General features: G+C 46.9%; 1 protein-coding gene across 2 annotated transcripts in view; it reads right to left on the bottom strand.

Moving 5' to 3' along the window:
• The window catches only part of RAB30 (RAB30, member RAS oncogene family), a 352,385-nt gene that overhangs the window by 34,144 nt on the left and 297,766 nt on the right, over window positions 1-20,475 (bottom strand). For both annotated transcript variants that reach the window (XM_069639874.1, XM_069639875.1), the window contains exon 4: window positions 2,399-2,582. In XM_069639874.1, coding sequence (XP_069495975.1) covers window positions 2,399-2,582 — 184 coding nt within the window. The remainder of the gene's footprint in view (window positions 1-2,398; window positions 2,583-20,475) is intronic.

Raw genomic sequence — 20,475 nt, 5'->3', positions numbered from 1 at the left:
GGGGAGGAAACAGTGGGGATCAAATCACTGAGTCTCAGGTCGGATGGGGAGTGGAGGGTGTGTGTGACATAGGTGTTAGGGAAGAGCTATTCCTTCAAGAGATGGGTCTTGAGCTCCTTCCTGAGCTGTAGAAGTGAGGGGAGAGTCTGATGTTCATGGGGAGGAGGTTCCAGAGTCTTGGAACGGAGACAGAGAAGACCTGTCTTCTGGTTCTTTCATTCCTGCACTGGCGAAGTTCAAGTCTGCACATGTCCTTACTTCTGGTGGATCATATGCTGAGATTCTCAGTGAGGTGGAAGCTTCAGGGTGACAGCCTTGTACATGGTGCAGCAGAATTAGAAGATGATACATATTTGCAGCGGCAGCCAGTGCAGTTCGATGATGGTTGTGGTGTTGTGGTTGCATTTGCAAAGTCCTTTTAAGAGTCATGCTGAAGCATACAGGACACATCTAAGGGGTGCCAGGGTAATCAACACAAGGCCTTCCAAAAAGGCATTGCCCCCATCCATGTGGGAGATGACCAAGGCTTGGTCAGCAGATCTGAAGTTGTTTTCTGGGGTGAAGGGCTTGATTTTATGCAGGAGAGAAAGTTGGCACCAAGCTGTTTGTGTCTTCCTTTCTATGTGCTGCTTGAAGGATAGATGTTTGTTGATGTCGAACCCAAGGGACTTGCTTCAGGCGGCAAGCTCTGGTGTGAAAGCCTAAAGGTGCATAGCAAAGAACCAGGTCTGGATGTCTGGATGTTCAATGTTATTGGTCAAGAGTAGGAATTCAGTCTTGGAGAGGTTGAGCTTCATGCAAGCACTGGAGATCCACTACTGGATCAATGAGAGCCAGGCCCTGAGCCTATGGATGTCCTCGATGGAGTATATCTTGAGGTAGAGCAGGGTGTCATCTGCCTATTAGTGGATGTGGATATTTTGTGGAGCGAAGAGGGCTCCAAGTGGTTCCATGTAAAGATTGATGATCACAGGAGAGAGGATGGATCATTGCAGGAGTCCACAGGTGATGGGTGGAGTTGGTGATATGGAGCAATCAATTTGTGCAAACTGGTGGGATTAGAAGGGTCTGATTTGACCCAGCTGAGGACGATCTCGCTGATCCCAATGTGGCGATGACGATTGTCAGTGTCTAGCGGTCTACTGTGCCAAATGCTGCTGAGAGGTCAAGGAGAACCAGGAAGCAAGGATGGCCATCATTGAGGATTTTAAGGGCGTTGATCACCTTGATAGTAGAAGTTTCTGTACTGCATCTGGGTCTTAAGCCAGATTGGTAGGACTGAAGGAGGTGGTTGGCTTCAATGTGTTGAAGGAGTTGCGTGGCTACTGCTTTCTCAACAATTGTATTAAGGTGGGTGATGGGGCGGTAGTTTCTGAAGTTTTCAGGGTTCACTTATGGTTCCTTGAGAAGCAGGAGGATTTGTCTATTCTTGAGGGTCGATGAGAAGGTGCCCTGATTTACAGAGCTGTTAATGACTGTCAGGTAAGGGAGGAGTGCTTCAGTAGCAAGGGTCTTGAATAAAGTGGCAGGGAGGATGGTGTCTGCGTACGATGTAGCCTTGAGGGATGCCAGGGTTGTAGTGAGGTGTTGAAGTGAGGTGTCCATAGTGAGGGTCTTGAACGTTATCCAGGTAGCGGTGGTTTTATGAGATAGGATGTCTAGTGTGCTCTCAGATGTAGCTTTGGCATCTATGTGTTTTGGTGGATAATGGTGTTCTTGTTGATGAAGAAAGAGTTAATGGCAGTGGATTTTTCGATGTATTCTGGTACGGATGGGTGAGACAGAGGGTTGAAGGCCTTGCAGAGGGCTCTGCTTTCATTGTTGTCCTTGGCTATCTTGTTTTGGTAGTAGCTTGCCTTGGCAGTGTTGTCTGCATATAGCACAGAGTGGCTAAGTGGCTATAACAGGGCGATGTTGGATGCTTCGGGATTTCTGTTTGTTGAAGTTAAGTTCTCGAGTGTACCAGGAAGGTTTAGATACATTGTTTCACCGAGGCATGGCGGTTGACATTGGTTGTGAGGGTGGTTTTGAGTTCTTGAAGAGGCGAGTCACAGTCCTGGTTTGTCAGAGGTAGATCAGCCCATGTGAAGAGGAGTTAGCAGAGGTCTTCTGTGAGAGCCTCTACTGGGAGGTTCTTGAATGATCTGAAGGCTTGTTTGCTGGGTTTCCGATGGGTTTGCTTGACTGGTGTGGCATCATTAAGTCAAAAGGGATTGCCAGATGGTCTGACAAGTCAGGTGGGATTGGAGCGCTGTGTGGAGGGTGGACAGGGCGGTGATGATGAGGTTGAGGATATTACCGTTTGTGTAAGTTGGGTCTTTTCACCACTAATATCAAGAAGTATTAATAGCCAATCACGCTGCATTTGTTTTTTTTTAACAAAGAAATCGTCACTTACCTACTAACACAGTTACAACCTTGTGGCTGGCATACTGTTCGATTTCTTTCAGCCACTCAGGCAGACATCGAAAGGACTCCTCGCAGCTTATGTCGTAGGTCAGGATTAGCGCATTGGCACTGCGATAGTAACTCTGGGTAATGGATCGGAACCTCTCCTGCCCTGCCGTGTCCCAGATCTGCAGCTAGAGTGCGGGGGGGAAGGGGCACAAAAGGGAAAGAAGAGACAGGGGATTACCATCTGCACAGCTGGAACATCTATAACAACTCAGATAAACTACAGTACAAATGTCACAGCCACCCCTGAATTCTTTGTCGATCAGAAAACGAGATATGAACTTTGGATGACTCGACGTCTGGTTATTTAGAGCTTTTTTTTCATTTCTTTTTTTTTTAAAGAGGCCAGATTTGTTGAAAAGCCCCAGCTGATTTTCTTGGAAGTTAAAAGCAATTCAAGAGACTTTTAATGGACTCGAAAGCAGCAGTAGGCGAAGGTTAGCACATACATTTGTAGGCAAATACACATTTTGAATTTTTGGTGAATGTAACGCGAAGTATTGAAAGGGGAAAGAACAAATGTTAGCTGTAAGAAAAAATAAACAACGGCAGGAATACATATACAAACCATTTCCTGTTATAAATGAAACATGACAGTCTGAATATAGCAAAAGATACATGTACAGAAGGAAGGACCGCCTCCCTGGCTAGCCCACAGAGTGAACTGCTGCTCCATGTGTTGAAGGGGGACTGTATAAACTAAAACATAGATAATAATGCAGTTAAGAAGAATGACAGCAAGCGATTCAAACGAAAAGTTGTACGTTTGTCGAGAAAGAATAGGCATTTGTATGAACCCCAGTGTCCAAGTATTACAAGATGTCACAGAGTATATCACAACTTGAAGCAGTGAACATTACAGAAATTTGACAGAGTCCGAGATATTTGTATACACACACCACGGACATTTTTTCAAATGTATCTTGCTTTTCGGAGCGGTTTGGTTTCGCAATATGAAGCAGGCAAAACAAATGATGTCATGCTTATTTTTTGTGCTTAATGATCACTGCCCGGACGGCTTTTCAATATTAGTGCTGTATTGCCTGCAATTACATGTTAGTACAAGTCCTTAAATTGCATTACTGTATGGGCCGCTTTAAAAAAAGTTTTTATAACACATTTTATTATGTTTTAAAACATAACAATACAAAAACCAAAAGAAGAACATTTGATAGACATAATCCAAGAGTTCTGGATGTACACAAGCAAACCAATTCGTATACACATACAACCGCTGTTTTCCCCCATCTTGCAGGTGACCCCTATTAGGAAGCTTCTTCCCATTTACGCCATATCGTAGGGAATTTGGCCAGGCATCCATGTGCTTTAAAAAAACATGTTTTGCATTCGAACGTATGCCGAATCTTCGTGATAAATTGGTACATACATATCCATCTAGATTGCCAAAAGAAAACCACACACAAACGAACACTTAGGCATTTACCTCCCGTTATGGGACATTTTAAGTGTGGGAACTGCTCCGTTTGCTGCTTAACTAGAAACATCAAGGAAATGGACCTTAAAGGTCGGAAATGGCAACTCACCACATTTAGCAACTGTAACACAAAATCCACTATGAAAGAGATGGGAAAGCTGCAGAACGAAAATACATTCCTAACATCATGCCCACATTCTTCTGTGTATGTGCATCCTGTTGTGTGTGTTTGGTGTGGAGGGGGAGTTGGTGGTCGTGTGCTTCTGATATTGACACACACAATAACCAATCGCCTGTCCTGACAATCACATAAACAACTGTTCTTAGAAGGAAGTCTCCATGTCAGCGGCAACGGTGTTTTGTATAATGCACAGTCACGATTTAAAGCACGACCGCCTTGTTCGAAGGCCCATTAGTATGTGTGTATGATGGAGAGATCTGTGTGTTTCTGGCTTATCAGACCTACACAATGATACGTTTTGACACAACCAGTGTATGGGCTTGAGGGTTTGTGTGTGCATGTGTTTATTTGTATTGTCTATGAGTAGAGCTAATCAATTTGTTTTGGAGAAACACATAGATTAGTCTCTTTATAGATATACAAAGGAATACAATAGCCTGACCCTGTCAAGCAGAACCATCCAAATCAAGTGTTAGAGCATGCGCAGAATACTGCCATCAGCTCCTTAGAGCAACTGCGCCTACCTGCACCATAGCCGTGGAGAATAATTTCGGCAGAGACTGTCAGGCCACTTATGACAGAGCAACTGCTTACCGGTAACACGGCTACAGCTTTACCAAGGACTGCCATACCAAGGACTTAAACCCTCACACGAACTGGAACTTTGATCATAGCGTGCTGCCATTGTTGATCCGCGATGGACCTGCACAAGAGAAAGTGGCGGGGCTTAGACCCCACTGTATGTATTTTGATGTCTGTAACACCTCCTGGGTGGCAAAGGCAAGGAAAGACTGGTCTGGGGAACCAGAATGGGAGAACCAAGGGAAGCAGAATGGGGAGTATATAAGGAACAATAGGAAATCAAAAGGCGTGGATTGTTCGGGTGAGATCAGAGGAGAAGGTGGCAGACTATGTTGTGATTGTGCATGAAAGGATTGTGAGCGAAAGTGGTAATATGGGAGAATAGGGCGTGAGTGAAGGGTGACAGAGTGATTGAGAAGGTTGGGTGGAGTAGTAATGGTGTGGAGTTGGGAGGAGTGGTAGAGTAGAGGTGAGAGTAGTAGAGTTGTGGCGGCAGCACAGTAGTGGTGGTGCACAGGCGGGAGGAGAGAGTAGTAGTGGTGTACAGACCAGAGAGTAGTAGCACAGGAGGAGGAGGGAGTAGTAGGTTGGGAGGGAGAGAGAGAGAGAGATACCATCAGAAAATAAAGCATCCTTATGGTAGAGAGCTCAGGAAAAATTGGCACAATCTGTGAAAACCAGCCAGTACAAAGGGATTGGCTGGCATTGGGAGTTCCAGAATGTTGTAGGAATCCGGCGTGGAATTTCCAGTACAGTTTTTGTGTGGGTTCATGCACGGCCCCCCTCAACCGAATACCATGAGTTGGTGTGGATTCTTTGGGAGATGGCATGATATCCCACAGCAGTACGGCAGAGAAAGGATTGCCAATGTAGACCTCCCGCTATTAGCCTTACCTATCGCTTCTCCCGCTTCTCTCTTAGGAAAGTAGGAGGCACTAGGGAGGCCAAGATTCCTCAGCCAGGAAGGTGAGGATTGGGAGGTAGAGAGTGGGCGATGGAGAACCAGAAGAAGCAAATCCAATGTTTCCTTTCTCCAAGCCTTCCCCTTTCACCCATCCCCCAACCTATCAACCCATTCTTCCTTCCCTCCTCAGGCGTAAGCGTATAAGCCCAATGCAGCCTGGGCTGCAGCATGCTTGCTGGTAAAGAAAGAATGTCGACTAATTTGTGTTGGACATGGGGACACAATGTAAAAAAAGAAAAACACATAAACCTGCCTGCTGGGCCACAAATCATCCCTAAAAATACATGGCAAATACATGGCAAATATATGTCATAAGGCAGTCTTGTGGAAACGCTTCTATAATGTATATATGTAGGTCATGTGGCAGTGAAGGTGTTAATAATCTGAGAAGCATCTACAGAGGACATTGGCATCACTATGCCTTTGCTGACTTTGATATTCCTGACGAGGCAATAGGAGGACACTTTTTGACTTTATTTCGGGTCAAAGGCTCCCCACCTCTGGGAGCTTCTACCGCTGGACAATTACCTCGATTACCATCCAATCATGTACTGATTTGTGCAACTCCAAGAATATGCTTGCACTCGCATCAACCCCATCAGGAGCGTGGCAACGGCATGCTGACATACTCCTGCAGAGCCCTCTCCCATAAGGACATAATTTATTTCCCCAAAGGCCTCGCTGTTCCCTTCAAGCCTGTTCTAGTGCCCTTGATGGCTAACCAAACGGATTTTAACTTCCGGTGTTAAACTAAAAGCATACCTCTTCCAGAAACCAGTATCTTATAAAAGAAAAAACATCCCAATATGGGACTACAGGACAAATTGTAGAATCTTCTACTAGGGATACCTATTAACCTGGCAATATGTAAATCTAGACAATTTTCCCTGCCATCAAACCACTGCTCGTGGTATTGAGTTAGCAGGGCAGAAAAGGCGGGTATAAAGAGAACTAGTGATTTCCAATTCCATTAACATTTTAAGAAATGAAAAGGTAAGCGGGGGAGAGTAGGGAACACTGGCGATTGCTATCATGGTTTTTACAATTTGCCTTCAGTCGTCTCCCGTTCAGGGAAGTTTTCTATCTGGTTATTGAAATAAGATTATTGAGTAAACAGGGAGAGAACATGTTCTAGAGAGAAGAACATCCTTTCATCACCGGTGAAAGCTCCTGAAGTGTTTAGCGATTCAGTAATAATGTCTCACGCCCGCAACGAAACTCAAAGTACGCTTTTCGCACTGACCAGATACATGGACCTTAAGCAAATTGTGCTCTCTCTCCAATGCACAACAAAGGCAATGCGGTAGGCAAGGGAGTAGTTTCTTACCTGTAACTCCATTTCTCCAGCGTTGGCGTCTTTCATGGATTCACATGCTGTGAATATTTCCCGTCGACAGGCTGAGAAACCAAAGTAACTTAAATATAGTGGTTTTCCTATGGAAAAACTTCGGCACCTTGAGTGTCCTATCAACGTCTTTATGGGTGTTTTATGCAGCACCAAATTGGACGTCCAGTATTTATAGCCCGGCCCCCGTGGCTTCCCTTCAGATTTTAACCTCTCCAAACCCAGAGGGCACCTTAAGAGGATGTTTGCCTGAAGGATGAAGGCCAGGGGACGCATGTGAATCCATGAAAGATATCAACGCTGGAAAAATGGAGTTACATGTAAGAAACTACTTCCTTCTCCAGCATTGGATCTGTCATGGATTCACCTGCTGTGAATAGACTTTGTAGTAGTTTGAAATACCTGGCAGTGCACAACAGGCAAACATAACTCATACGAGAGGCAATATACACCATCATCACAGAAAGATAAACCTTCATTTAAAAGGAACATCAACATATGAGCAAAAGTCTAACCCCGGAAGCTGCAGGGTTTACCTTACTGGAACAGGTGTTGAAGCACAGCATGCCCAACCTGCACGTCCTCCGCATGGTGCTGATGCAGGCAGTAGTGTCTGGGGAATATGTGCGGCACCACGCACGTCACTGCCTGGCAAATGTCACTGAACGGTATGCCTGCCCAAACCGCCGCTGCCGACGCCATGGCTCTTGTAGAATGAGCCCTGGGAGTCGATTGTAGCGGCTTGTTCGCCCTGTCATGGCAGAAAGTTAACATAGACGACACCCATCTTCAAATGCCTTGCTTCGAAATCGGCTTCCCCTTGCTGGAGGGGCCGAACGCCACAAAGAGTCGCTTGGAAGTCCTGAAAGACTTACTCCTGCCCAGATAGAACTTCAACGCCTTCTTGACATCCAAGTAATGCAACGCACTCTCCACTGTGGAAGTCTTAGGGAAAAACGTTGTCAATGCTATTGTAGCATTTTTGTGAAAGTCAGAAGGCATTTTAGGAATAAAAATGGGGATTCTTAGAGAGGAGAACATTGTCCTTAATGAAACACAGGTATGGAGGGTCAATGACCAGGGCCCGCAGTTCTGAGAAGAGGTAATGGCCACCAGAAACACGACCTTCCATGTAAGAAATTTGATGGCCGCCATTGACATAGGCTCAAACTGAGGTTTCATGAGGGCAGCGAGAACCAAGTTGAGGCTCCAGACTGGAGAAAACCTCTTCTCTGTGGGAAAAGTCCTGAAAAGACTTTTGAGGAAAGGTTTCACCAACAGAACAGACAGAGCTGCGCCAGTGCATGAACCTTGAAATGGCTGCCAAGTGGACCTTGATAAATGACAATGCCAGACCCTTTTCTGCCAACATGAGAAGGTAAGGAAGGGGTTGTGGAGGCGAAACTCGCAACGGCTGCAAGCCCTGCTGCTGATACCAGGCACAGAATCTTCTCCACTTCCTGGCGTAAGACGCGTTAGTAGATGGCGCCCTTGCCGCAGCCAAAATGCGGCGACATTCCTGAGGAATTGTCTGACTTCCGAATTCGGAGGGATCAGGAGACACGCTGCTAGGCGAAGTGAGCCCGGGTTGTGATGCTCACCATCCCAGGTCCTGTGAAAGCAGATCCGGCTCTGAACCCAGATGAAGCGGGTCATCCCTCGCTAGGTGAAGAAAGTCTGAAAACCAAGTCTGCCTGGGCCAGAACGGAGCCACCAGGATGATCCTGCATGGAACCATGCAAATCATCTGAATCTTTCTTCTGATCAGCGGAAATGGAGTGAAGGCGTAGGCGAACAGACCCGTCCACGGGAATGAGAACGTGTCCCCCTTCGATTCCCAGATGAGACACTCGGCTAGCAAAGAGACTGCACTGCTTGTTTTCGGGGCTGGCGAACAAGTCCAGAGGAGGAGTCCCCCACTTCTCGAATATCCTCGCCACCTGCTTGTCCTTCAGCCGCCATTCGTGCATCAGGGTGGACTCCCTGCTGAGAGCATCTGCCTGAATGTTTTGAATCCTGGTAGGTAAAATGCCCTGAGCAGAATCCTGTGTGCCAAGGCCCAGTGCCAGATGGCTTGAGCCTCCAGGGACAGGGGCCCCGAATGCGTGCCCCCCTGCTTGCATAGATAGAACATTGTCGTGGTGTTGTCAGTGAGAATCCGAACCACTGAGTCTTGAATGCAGGGAAGAAAGGATTTCAGAGCCCAGTGAACCGTCCTTAACTCTAGAATGTTGATATGTAACGAGACTTCCTTGGGAGACCACAGACCTTTCACCTGAAATGATGATGAGCCCCCCAACTGACCTGGGAGGCATCGGTGACAATGGTATACCAGAAATCCTTCTCCACCAGAGGCATACCTTTCATGAGGTTGTCGGAGTGAGTCCACCACCGCGGGGCTTGGAACAGGGAGATGATCACCCTGTCAGACCAGGAGCCGTAGATCTGAGACCACTGTGAAGCGAGGAACTCCTGTGCAGGTCGCATGAACAGACAACAATTCGGGATGAGCGGGATGCAGGATGCCATGGTGCTGAGAAGTGACATGTATGCCGGACCATGACTGAGGTGCCAGGTGCAAACAAACCCGACAAGGACAGTAGCTTTTCGATCCTTTTCTGGGCTGGCTTGACTTGAATGAGTTCCGTCTGAAAACGAGTCCCAGAAACACCAACTCCTTGGAAGGCGTCAGACAGGATTTTCCGAAGTTGACTGCAAAGCCCAGATGCTGTAACAGGGGCACAGCTGCGTTGAGTGAGTCCGCTGCCTTTGGACGAGTCGCCCAACAAGTCGCGTACCTGGACCAACCAGTCGTCCAGGCACGGATACACATGATGTCCTATGCGTAGGTAAGCCGCAATCAGCGCCAGGCACTTGGTGAATGTTCTGGGAGCTGACTTTAGGCTAAAGGGAAGGACCCGGAACTGATAATGACTCTCGCTGACCATGAACCGTAGAAACTTGCGGTGCTTGGGGTGCATGGGGATGTGAAAATACGCATCCTCCAGATCCAAGGAGGCCAGAAACTCTCCCGGCTGAACCGAGCGAATGACGTCCTCCAACATTAGCATCCTGAATTTTTGGCGTTTTACATCCTTGTTGGGTGGAAGTAGGCCCAGAATAGGGAGCCATTTACTATTCTGTTTTTGTCATCAAGAAGCTGGAGTATGTACCGTCTCTTTCCGCTACCGGCACCTTCTCTAAGTCCCCTTTCTGCAGCATCAGACATACCTCTTGGTTCAAGACCTGCAGGTGTGGTTGAGCTCTTTTCACCGGGGGAATTGGAAGGGGCGGATGCTTGAACTCCAACGGGTGGCCGTAGTAGACTGCATTGAGCACCCATCTGTCCATCGTGATCAACCGCCACTCGTCGACCTGATGCACCAACCTCCCTCCTAACCGACTGCCCTTGTGGCAGTCGTTGTTGAGGCTTAGACTGCTGGGCTCTTTGCGAGGAGGAAGACCCTCGCTTTTGCTGGCCTTGACATTCTTTGTTCCACTGCGAGGAATGGAAAGACCATCGGAAACCCTTGGATAAATAGGTAGCCCGACGATGTATCTTATAGCGGGACCCTGCAAAGCTGCCATTCCCCGACACCCCACGAAAGGAGCGAAAAGGGAGGAAAAAGTCAGTTTCCCATGCAGGGCAGTTAAGGACCTTGCCGTATCAGAGTCCTCCTTCATATTCTTGAGGACATCGTCAATCTTCTCACTAAACGGCTTCTTCCCCTCGCACGGCATGTCCACCTCCTTGTGATGAACCTCGGGCCGGAAATCAGTACAGCGCAGCCAGGCCTGCCGTCGAAGAACCACCCCATTATTGATTTCTTTAAACCCATAATCTTTCAAGTCCACTGCAATATTGATACCGTGGTTCGAAGGTTCCTCACCCTCACAAACCAAAAGCATTGCCTCTTTCCGCTGCTGCTCCGGCAAGTGATCCAACAGGGGTGCCAATCTGTGCCACATCTACTGGTCGTAGCGTGCCATGATTGCCAAGGAGTTGGCCACCTTGACCGTTTTGCACCCATCATGAGGACCTTTTTCCCAAAGGCATCCAGCTTATGTCCTTCATTTTCTGGGGGGGTCACACACTTGTGCTGGGAACGCCCCTCCCTACTGGCAGCCGCCGAAAACACCGACTCTGGTGTGGGCTGCGACGTTAGGCACTTGTGAGTCGATTCTGGTGCCTTGAATTTTTTCTCCAGGCGGCCCTGGAGTGCCGGCTCTAAAAACTGGTGGCGCGTTGTCCAAAGGCCTTCCTGCCACACGTGGTCCAATATGGGGATCGAGAAGATCACCTTCTGCTTCTTCCCATATGGATGAAATAGAAAACAGTCTTTCCTCTCTTCCTCCGAGATGAGGCCGAACTTGTTACAGGCCTTCGCCATCATTGCATGAAAAGCAACAATGTCATCCGGCGGTGAGAGCTGAGCCAGGCTACTCGGAGTATCCATCTCCGGATCAGTGTCGCATGTGTCCGCCCATAGGACTGCTGCCCCTCCACCGCCGTAGAATCCATAGACGGGGCGGTTGAGGACAACGTCGGCACCAGCAACGGAGCCACCTGCATCACCAGCGGGGTCGCCCCTTGCGGGGTCTTCAACGGAGTCACCAACTGCATGGTCGTCGACGGGGTCATAACCATCAACGCCATCTCCCGTGGAAGTGATGTCGCCAAATAAAACGCTGTTGATACCCGCGCAGCAAGCAGCACCGACCTATCCTTAGACGGAGAAGAGGCTCTTCTGGAAGAAGACTTCGAACAGTGTTTGGAGGACTCATGGCCCGAAGAAGAGTGATGTTTCTCCGTAGACGACTTCTTATGTGACGAGGAGGAGGAAAGAATACTGGACTTCTCCCTGTCCGACGTTGAGGTCTTGTGAGGTGTGTCTCCTGACTTTTCCGGGCCATGACCCTGAGTCCTTTGGCCGGTCTGCCCTCAATGCCACACCAGTCGCCACCTCTGACATGCCGAACAGAACCAAATCCGACGACGGCCAGGCCTCCGTGAGCGGCTTCTTAGGCATTGGCTCGGCCGAGCGCACCCTCTGGTGTACTGGCAACCGCTTGGTCGAAGATGTAGAGGCCTTGCATCTGCGGGACAAGCCTACCTCTGAAGCCGGATAGGCCGCTGTCCAGTCATTTGGTCGACAGACAATTGGTCGACAGACAAATGGTCGACGCAATTTGGTCGAAAGACAAATGGTCGCATTTTTTTTTTATTTTTATATATATTTTTCAGGTTTTTGTTTAGGAAAAAAAAGGGTTTTTTAGCAAAAAAAAGGAGGTTGGGGGGGATCCCCCCAAAAAAAAAAAATGTGAAAATAATAAAAAAAAAAAATTCGACCATTTGTCTTTCGACCAAATTGCGTCGACCATTTGTCCTGTCGACCTTTTTTTTTTTGACCAAATGACCTGTAACCGGATAGGCCCCCTCATTCAGCCAGCAAATCAACCGCTGATTGCGGTCCTTATGCATCTTCTGGGAGAACCCCGACAGATGGAACAGTTGTCAGCAAAGTAATTGGGGTACAGGCAGTACAGTCCGCATGGCCGTCCCCATCATACATGTTTTAAGGCTGCAGGTAGCACACGGCCGAAACAACAATTTCTTCAGTCTCACAGATGACAAAGGTGGGGCCCAGAAGAAACACACTGGAAACAGCAAAACTGCAGAAAAAGAACCAATGCACAGAGCAAACACAAGGTGATCCCAACAGTTTGGTAGATGGTTGAAATCTGAAGGGAAGCCGCAGCGGGGGAGCTATATATACTGACGTCCCATTGGTGCTGCCTAAAGCACCCATAAAGACGTTGATGGGACACTCAAGGTGTCAACGTTTTTCCATAGGAAAACCACTATATTAAAGTTACTGAGGTTTTCCAGCCTAGCGACAGGAAATATTCACAGCATGTGAATCCATGAAAGATCCAATGCTGGAGAATCTTTAAGTCATCCCCTCATTAACTGTGCAGACCCTATATCACTCAACTAGTCTGACCATGCTGCTAGCCCACTCTCAATCACCCACTTAACCACAGCCCACAAACGTCAGGCTAAACGCTCCCACACTCAGTGCTGCTCATGTGAAAGCTTTCCGGTCAATGAGCTGGAAGCAAACTGGAATGCCTCCATCTTCCTAGAAGTATTGAAGTGCACCACTATGAAGCTGGTTGAAACTCATTCCCCCCTGAAATCCAGCTGTGCTAAGACCAAACTATCTGCCCCCTGGTACACACCCAAGCTTGACTCCAATGAAGGCTCAATCAGAGCCCTAGAGAAATGGTGGCACAAACATTGGAACGCTGGAGATTTCACCAACCTCAAATCTTTCTGCATCAACCATAGGATTCCGATAACCGAGGCCAAAGCTGCTTCCTACTCCCCCACCACTGCAGCAGCCTCTAACAGGAGAAAAGCCCTCTTTGTAGTAGTCCCTCACCAATCCCTCACCCATCCCTGAGGTGACAGCAACTCAGGAAAAATGCGACGAAATCAACAACCTTTTTGTTGAAACAACAGCCAAAATCTGACAGATCATAAAATGAACCTCACGCAGCATTAGCCCCACCCTGCACTCCAGCATGCACACTGCCCTCTGGACCAAATCATCTTCCCCTCTCTCATCCACAGCTCCTTAAAGCAATTGTTTTCCCCAAACCTACTTTCTACTCTAACAAGATCATCCAGCTTCCATCATAAAACAGTTGAATGGGTCGGTGCTCAACTGACTCCTTAGCATCATTAATGCCTCCCTCACAGAAGGGCCATTCTCGGGTACCCTCAAGACTGATCTCATACAACCTCTTTTGAAAAATGAAACAACCCTGGACCCAGATGACCTGGCCAACTATCGGCCCATTATGAACCTCCCGTTTATTGGAAAAATCTTGGAAACAGTAGTCACTGCACAACTACTCACCAGAATTGAACAACTGCACCTCCTTAACAACCATCAGTCAGTGTTCTTCCCCTAGTGTACCATCGAGATAGCCAGCATCCAGGTGGTAGATGATGCCCTCCAAATCTTGGATAAGGGCGATTCATGCTGCCTCCTCGTTCTTTTCCTCTCGGCTTTCTTCAACACCACCGACCATTATATCCTCCCTCTCCCTCATCAATGACAGGATGGAATTCTCTGGCACTATCCTGAATTGGTTTACCACCTACATCTCGGGCAGACACTAGGCCATCCAGATGAGCACTTTGCATTCTAACTGACTAAAGTGGGCTCAAATGGGAATGGGGAATGTTTTTTGCAATGGGGACTTACCGGTCCCACAAAGGTCAGACTACACTGGTAAGTCCCCATTGAACGAGACCGGTGCCGGTACCGTTATTGGAGGCAGTCATGGCACAAATAGTGCCATGACTGCCTCCAATCTCGGAATGAGGCCCATTGTCTCGGAATGCCCCCACAATTCTCCAATTTCAGAAACGTGGCTTTTTCAACAACACCTGACCAAGGACTAATTGCAATGGAGGTACAGGCAGATTCACAGACTGTAACGCATAGTACTGCGTTACTGTTAAAAAAAAAAGAAATGCCAGCCCATATGCTGGTTACCCACACCCTGTACAGCTCTCTGTTGCTCTCGAGCTATGTCCACGCTTTAAACACTAAAATACAATTCCAAATGCAATAATACTAAAATACAAGTAATTTATTAGCATTTTACAGGGATTATTAGAATAATGCAAAGAAGTAGAGGAATCCTTGAGGGAAAGAAATCACTAAAAAACTAATTTAAAAGCTGATGTAAGCTGTCTTCCAAAGCAAAACAGTTACACCAGCTCCTTAGCTTCAGGATAGCTGCTAAACATCAAGTGACTTACCAGCTTGGCTCACAGTTGCGTGCGTGGAAGGCTCACAGAAAAGGATTGTGAGTGCCAGTTTGAAGCAAACAGATTTGAAAACATGGTGCTCGCTCGCCAGAGTTTAAAGACACAGTACGCAGCTAATGGTCTACATAGCACAGACTGTAGAATAGGAGAAGCATTCAATGCAACCGCATGCCTTCTGGCTTCCCCCAGAATGTTGTACTCCTTTAAACTAGAACACTTTGCACACATTTAGAACAATATCTAAAATACAAGCGAAAGTGATGTTTGACAGCTTTGGGCATCACTGCACACTCTTGCCCGCCCTAAAACAGGGGATGCCGCCTTTGCTGTAAATGGCAGTAACTAATGCCACATGACATTTGACAATTAAGACTCCACGTGAGGCAATACCTTTGATGGAGCCATGGTCATGATTCCGTGGCAGAGTCCCCCTTCCCCTCCCCATAGCCGAAATTGGGGTCTGGGAAGGTAAGGTGCTAAGAGATCTGACAATTGCTTTCCTTTTCCAATGCAATGTAACCAACTTGCCTGTTCCATGGGTAGAAGGACAAGCGGCAAGTCACCCTAGCACCCACTAACACCTCAATCTCCTCATTCAATAGCAGTACACGCCACCTACACTTTCCTGTGGAATCTAACTGGGGAAAACACTCCCTTCTCAATTAGCAGCAAGGCCTGCAAATAGCAACACTTACAATGCACTGCAAAACAAATGGGAAGCCCGGAAATCCAATCTCCAAAGCATCAACCCTTCTTACCCAGAATGCAAGAGGATGAGAGAGGAGAAGAAAAACAAACTGCCAGCCACAAACTAACTACAAAGCCTCATGGCCTATGAGATTACTGCCACTGAACCCATGATTGCTCTGAAGGTTACCCACGGAGCCAGGCCCAGTTTCCAAAGAATCAGGGAAAAGGGAAGTGGGAGTGAAAACGGTCAATGGAGGAGCAAGAAGAGCGGTGGCACTTCAAGAGCTGAAAGGTTTAAGAGTGTCGAAGACACGGAGAGCCTAGAGACACGAGAAATCTGAGAGGGACGAGAGAGCAGGGAGACCCAGCGATACCAAAAGGTGCAGAGGAACCTGAGACTTCCGAGAAAGTGGAACAGAAGAACCTAGCCCAGGAGTGTGACCAGGAGAGAGGGTGAGATCATCTGACTGTGAAAGAATGCTGGGCGCCTTAACAAAACGATTAAGGACAAGAGAGCTGGGCATTATATACACACTACAGCAACATCCCGTCTATAACAACAATCAGGTAAGGGACTATGATTTCTGTGCACAGCCAGTAATGTATACTTTGCACCCACCACTGCCGAGAATCCAGTTGCCTTTGGAATCCTGCCTTGTTTTGAATCTAGCTGCGCTTTTAGAATTTAGCCACTAGTTTGAATCTAGATGAATTTAGATTCCTGCCACTGTTTGGTAGTCAACCGTGCTTTGGACATCATCCACAGTTTTATTTATAGCTGCATTTAATCTCCTGACACTTTGTTAAATCTAGCTGCATTAAGAATCCAGCCACTGTTTTCAATCTAGCTGCGCCTTTAGAATGGAGGCACCGTTTTGAATCGGTCTGCATTTTAGCATTTAGCCATTGTTTTGAATCTAGCTTTATTAAGAATCCAGCCACTGTTTTGAATCTAGCTGTGCCTTTAGAATTTAGAGACTGTTTGGAATCCAACTGCGTCTTTAGAATTTAGCCACTGTTTTGAATCCTGCCGCCTATTAATTTTTGGCCCTGTTTTTGAATCTAGCTGCATTTTAGAATATAGCCAATATTTTGAATTTAGTTGGAATGAGAATCTAGCCACTGTTCTGAATCTAGCTGCACCTTTCACACCAGCCGCTGCTTTAATTCTAGCTGCATTCAGAATCCTGCCACTGTTTGAATCCTGCTGCGTTTTAGAAATGTAACCACGGTTTTGAATCCTGCTGCATTTTAGAAATGTAGCCACTGTTTTGAATCTAGCTGCATTGAGAATCTAGCCACTGTTATGAATCCAGTTATGTTTTAGAATGTAAATATAACAAAATATGAAACTACACAGGACTCACAGGTACGCATTACAATCCATGGCGATGGAAAATAGCCGCAGGCATGGCCACACCCTTGCACGCATCAACTCCTGTTAGGACAATTTTTCTAAAGTTCAACTAAGGGCTTAATAAAACAACACATCTGAAGCAGTAGATACATCCACTCTTGGTATAATGCGGTACCACTTGAGACCATTTGGTAGCTTAGACAGAGCAGCCAGGATTATTTTAGGATGGAGAGTGGGCTGTAGCTTAGTACAAAGAAATTGTAGCATACATCTGGTTCAAAGAAACACTGAAACACTACGGGGGTATTTACGAGCTGGGTGATAAGGGGTTAACGGTGCCAGTAATGGTGCCGGCGCTGTTAAGCCCTTACTACCCTATTACGAGTCTGCTCGCGGGACCCGCAAAGGGCGCCTGGTAAAACCAGGCGCCGTTAGCGGGTCCCGTTAGCAGACGAGGGAGCTAACAACGGGCACGTTATTAACAGGCCCGTTGTTAGCTCCCTCCCCATTCCCATTGAGCCCTATGGGGGCTCGAATGGGGATGTACCGTGTCCGAAAACCTTGAATGAGGAATTACCAGGTCCTCCAAGGTTGGAATGACCCGGTAAATCCTCATTTGAGGAACCCGGACCCGGTACCCGGTAAGGAGGTACCCATGCCGCAAATTGCGGCATGGTTATCTCCAACCCCGTAATGACAACCTATGTATTGTAAAAATAAAGGGTTTATTTAAATACAAGTAGGCCAAGATAAATCCTGGCGAAGAGCTATGACATCTCTATTAAACACAAACATTTAAAGCCAACTCAATATTTCTGGGTTACAACCCAAAATATAATCTTATTTAGATTACAATAAACTGTCAAGGTGAGTCAAACCTACAACACATTCACAATGGCAGTCAGCTATTCTTGGGGAGTAAAACCAGGTTAGATATACTTTAGAATACAACCAGCAAATCAAGGGTAGTAGACCATGTCAGTCATGCAGTGACACTCAGTTACAGAACACACATAATGAACCAACCCAGTTACAAGTATACACCTTGTAACAGATATTCCTGTGTAGAACACAGTTCAGAGCTAGTAGAGTAACTCATATACTTTCTGGAGGGGCCTTAAGGCTACTCAATGATAAGTATGAACACTCAATAACTATTTAAGAATGCACTAAGCAATTCAAGGAAATCTCAACCCAGTGTTACACGTTTAGAAGAGCAGCAGCTGTTCACGGTAAGTAAAGACCCATATACTTTTAAGAGGGGCTCCAAGCAACTCAAAGACAAGTATTAACTTCAAGACTGTTTTCAAAATGCGCCAAGCAGATCTGGGAAAGAAAACCCCAATGGTACCCTTTAAGAAAGACAGATGGGCCTCATTATGAGTCAGCAGGTTCGGAAAGAACGGTGGTGGTAAATCCGCCACCACCATTCTTTCCGGGCCGGCTGATTAAGAGTCCTGCAGGTGGGAGGTGTCACTCCCGCCAGGTCTGACCTGGCGGTTTTAACACCACCCGCCTGCAGGCGGACATGGAAACACCAGCACCATTACAGCATGGTGCCGGTGTTTCCACTTCCCCATTCCCATGGAGTCCTCTGGGACTCCATGGGAATGGCGATTAACAGAATTCCGCCTCCGGAATTACCGGGTCACCGGGGTTGTAATACCCCGGTGATTCCGGCAATCAAGGAGGCAGAATGGTAATACGAGTCCGGCGGTAACCGGCGGACTCGTAATGAGACCCACAATGTATTTCAAGGTAGGTAAACCCTATTGGTAAGCTTTTACACTCATTCAGTTAAAAATAATAAAACAGTACCAGAACGTATTACTTTTCAAGTGACTACTTAAATAGTAGTGGCTAGCGCCCACAATTGTTACAGTAAAATGACAGTAATGACAGTTCCACTGTTTAACTAGTAGTGGCTTGCAGTGACACTTGTTACAGTAAAATGACTTATATACTTTTTAAAGGAGCATCCAACTACTTAACGGTATGTATAAACCTCGATACTGTTTTAGATCTGTATAAAGCAGATCCGGGAAAGCAAAACCCAATGGAACACTTTAAGAAAGACCCAAGGGGCCTCATTACGAGTATGGAGGCAGACATACCCTTAATAAGGGCATGGCTGCCTCCATACCGAGTCCCAGTACCGGGTTCCTTCAATGAAAAATAACCGGGTCATTCCGACTTTGGAGGACCCGGTAATTCCTCCTTGAAGGAACCCATCCCCATTCCCATTTGAGCCCCCATAGGGCTCAACGGGAATGGGGAGGGAGCCAATAACGGTGCTGTTAATAACGGCCTGTTATTAGCTCCCTGTTCCCCTTGCGGGACCCGCTAAGGACACTTGGTTTTACCAGGTGTCCTTACCGGGTCCTGCAAAGGGAACTTCGTAATAGGGCGCCAAGTAATGAAGGGTGCCGGTCCCGTACCGGCACCCTTCATTACGAGAGAGCCATGCTTATAATGAGGCACAAGGTATTTAAAGGTAGGTAAACTCTATTGGTAGGCTTTTACACTCATTCAGTTCAGAATAATAAAACAGTACCAATACTCATTACTTTTCAGAAGGAGGAAACACCATTCAAAGTAAGTAAAATAACTTATATACTTTTTAGAGGGGAAGAATGCAAGGTAAGTATAAATGTAAGGACACTTTGTAACTTATTCTATTACAGAGATACAGTTACCACACTAATTCCCTTAGCAGGTAAGTACTTTTACATTCGTTATACTTCAAGACAGCATCCTTATCTTATAAAGTCCTTCCCTAGACTGAAGAGGAATGGGGAAGTTTACCCCCTGCTCCCCCTTTTATCAGATACATGACACTGAAGAAGGCCAGGTGATACCATGATCACCCATACTATTTCGGACCCATTCCCAGTGCTCCAATGATTGATAAGTATGTCGAGATGTACCCCCTCAGCCAGCTCTATAGGCCAGGTGAACGAGGAGCCCCAGGCTGCAACTAAAGCCACCTCAATTGACAGTATTGATTAAAGCGCCAATGACCCATGTTGCTGACGTCGATAGAGACACCTCGACTTAAAAGCGTTAGACATGAAGCACACGTGCCATTCGCACTTGGGGACACAAACACGCACTCGAATACACGAAGAACACGAGCATGCAGCTCTATGGTTAGAGGACAGATACATATACATACTGTAATTGCGTTTATTATTTTGCCATTAGCCAGGCACAGCAACGCAGAAACCGCAATAAGCAAGAGATCCTGAGCAAAGCTTGCAGATGCTTATACGCAAATAACCTCATGGAACTGCAGGAGCACTTATGGGACCTGACAGAACCAAGTGTGATTAACCTATGGAGAACATAGAATAGCATGAACATTGTAGAAGCTGCATTATGGTTTAGGAAAATTACAGCAGGCCACCGGCCTCTCAGCGAGGATCAAGCTGGGCTGAATTCAGACTGCACAAGAGCAAAATGTGTGAGATAGGACCCACTGCCAAGGCCACCAGATACGGATGACATTCCATTCCCTGAATGACAGTAGCACCAGTTGCAGTAAATGCAAATAATTCTTCATAATTCAGAGCTGCACAGCTCCAAATCATGGTCTCGGAACACGTGACCCGGCCGACG

Source organism: Ambystoma mexicanum, chromosome 7q (genome assembly GCF_040938575.1).
Source record: "Ambystoma mexicanum isolate Mex_15411 chromosome 7q, UKY_AmexF1_1, whole genome shotgun sequence".
Lineage (NCBI taxonomy): Eukaryota > Metazoa > Chordata > Amphibia > Caudata > Ambystomatidae > Ambystoma > Ambystoma mexicanum.
The sequence above is the reverse complement of the archived record's forward strand: the minus strand, read 5'-3'. Positions and strand labels throughout refer to the sequence as shown.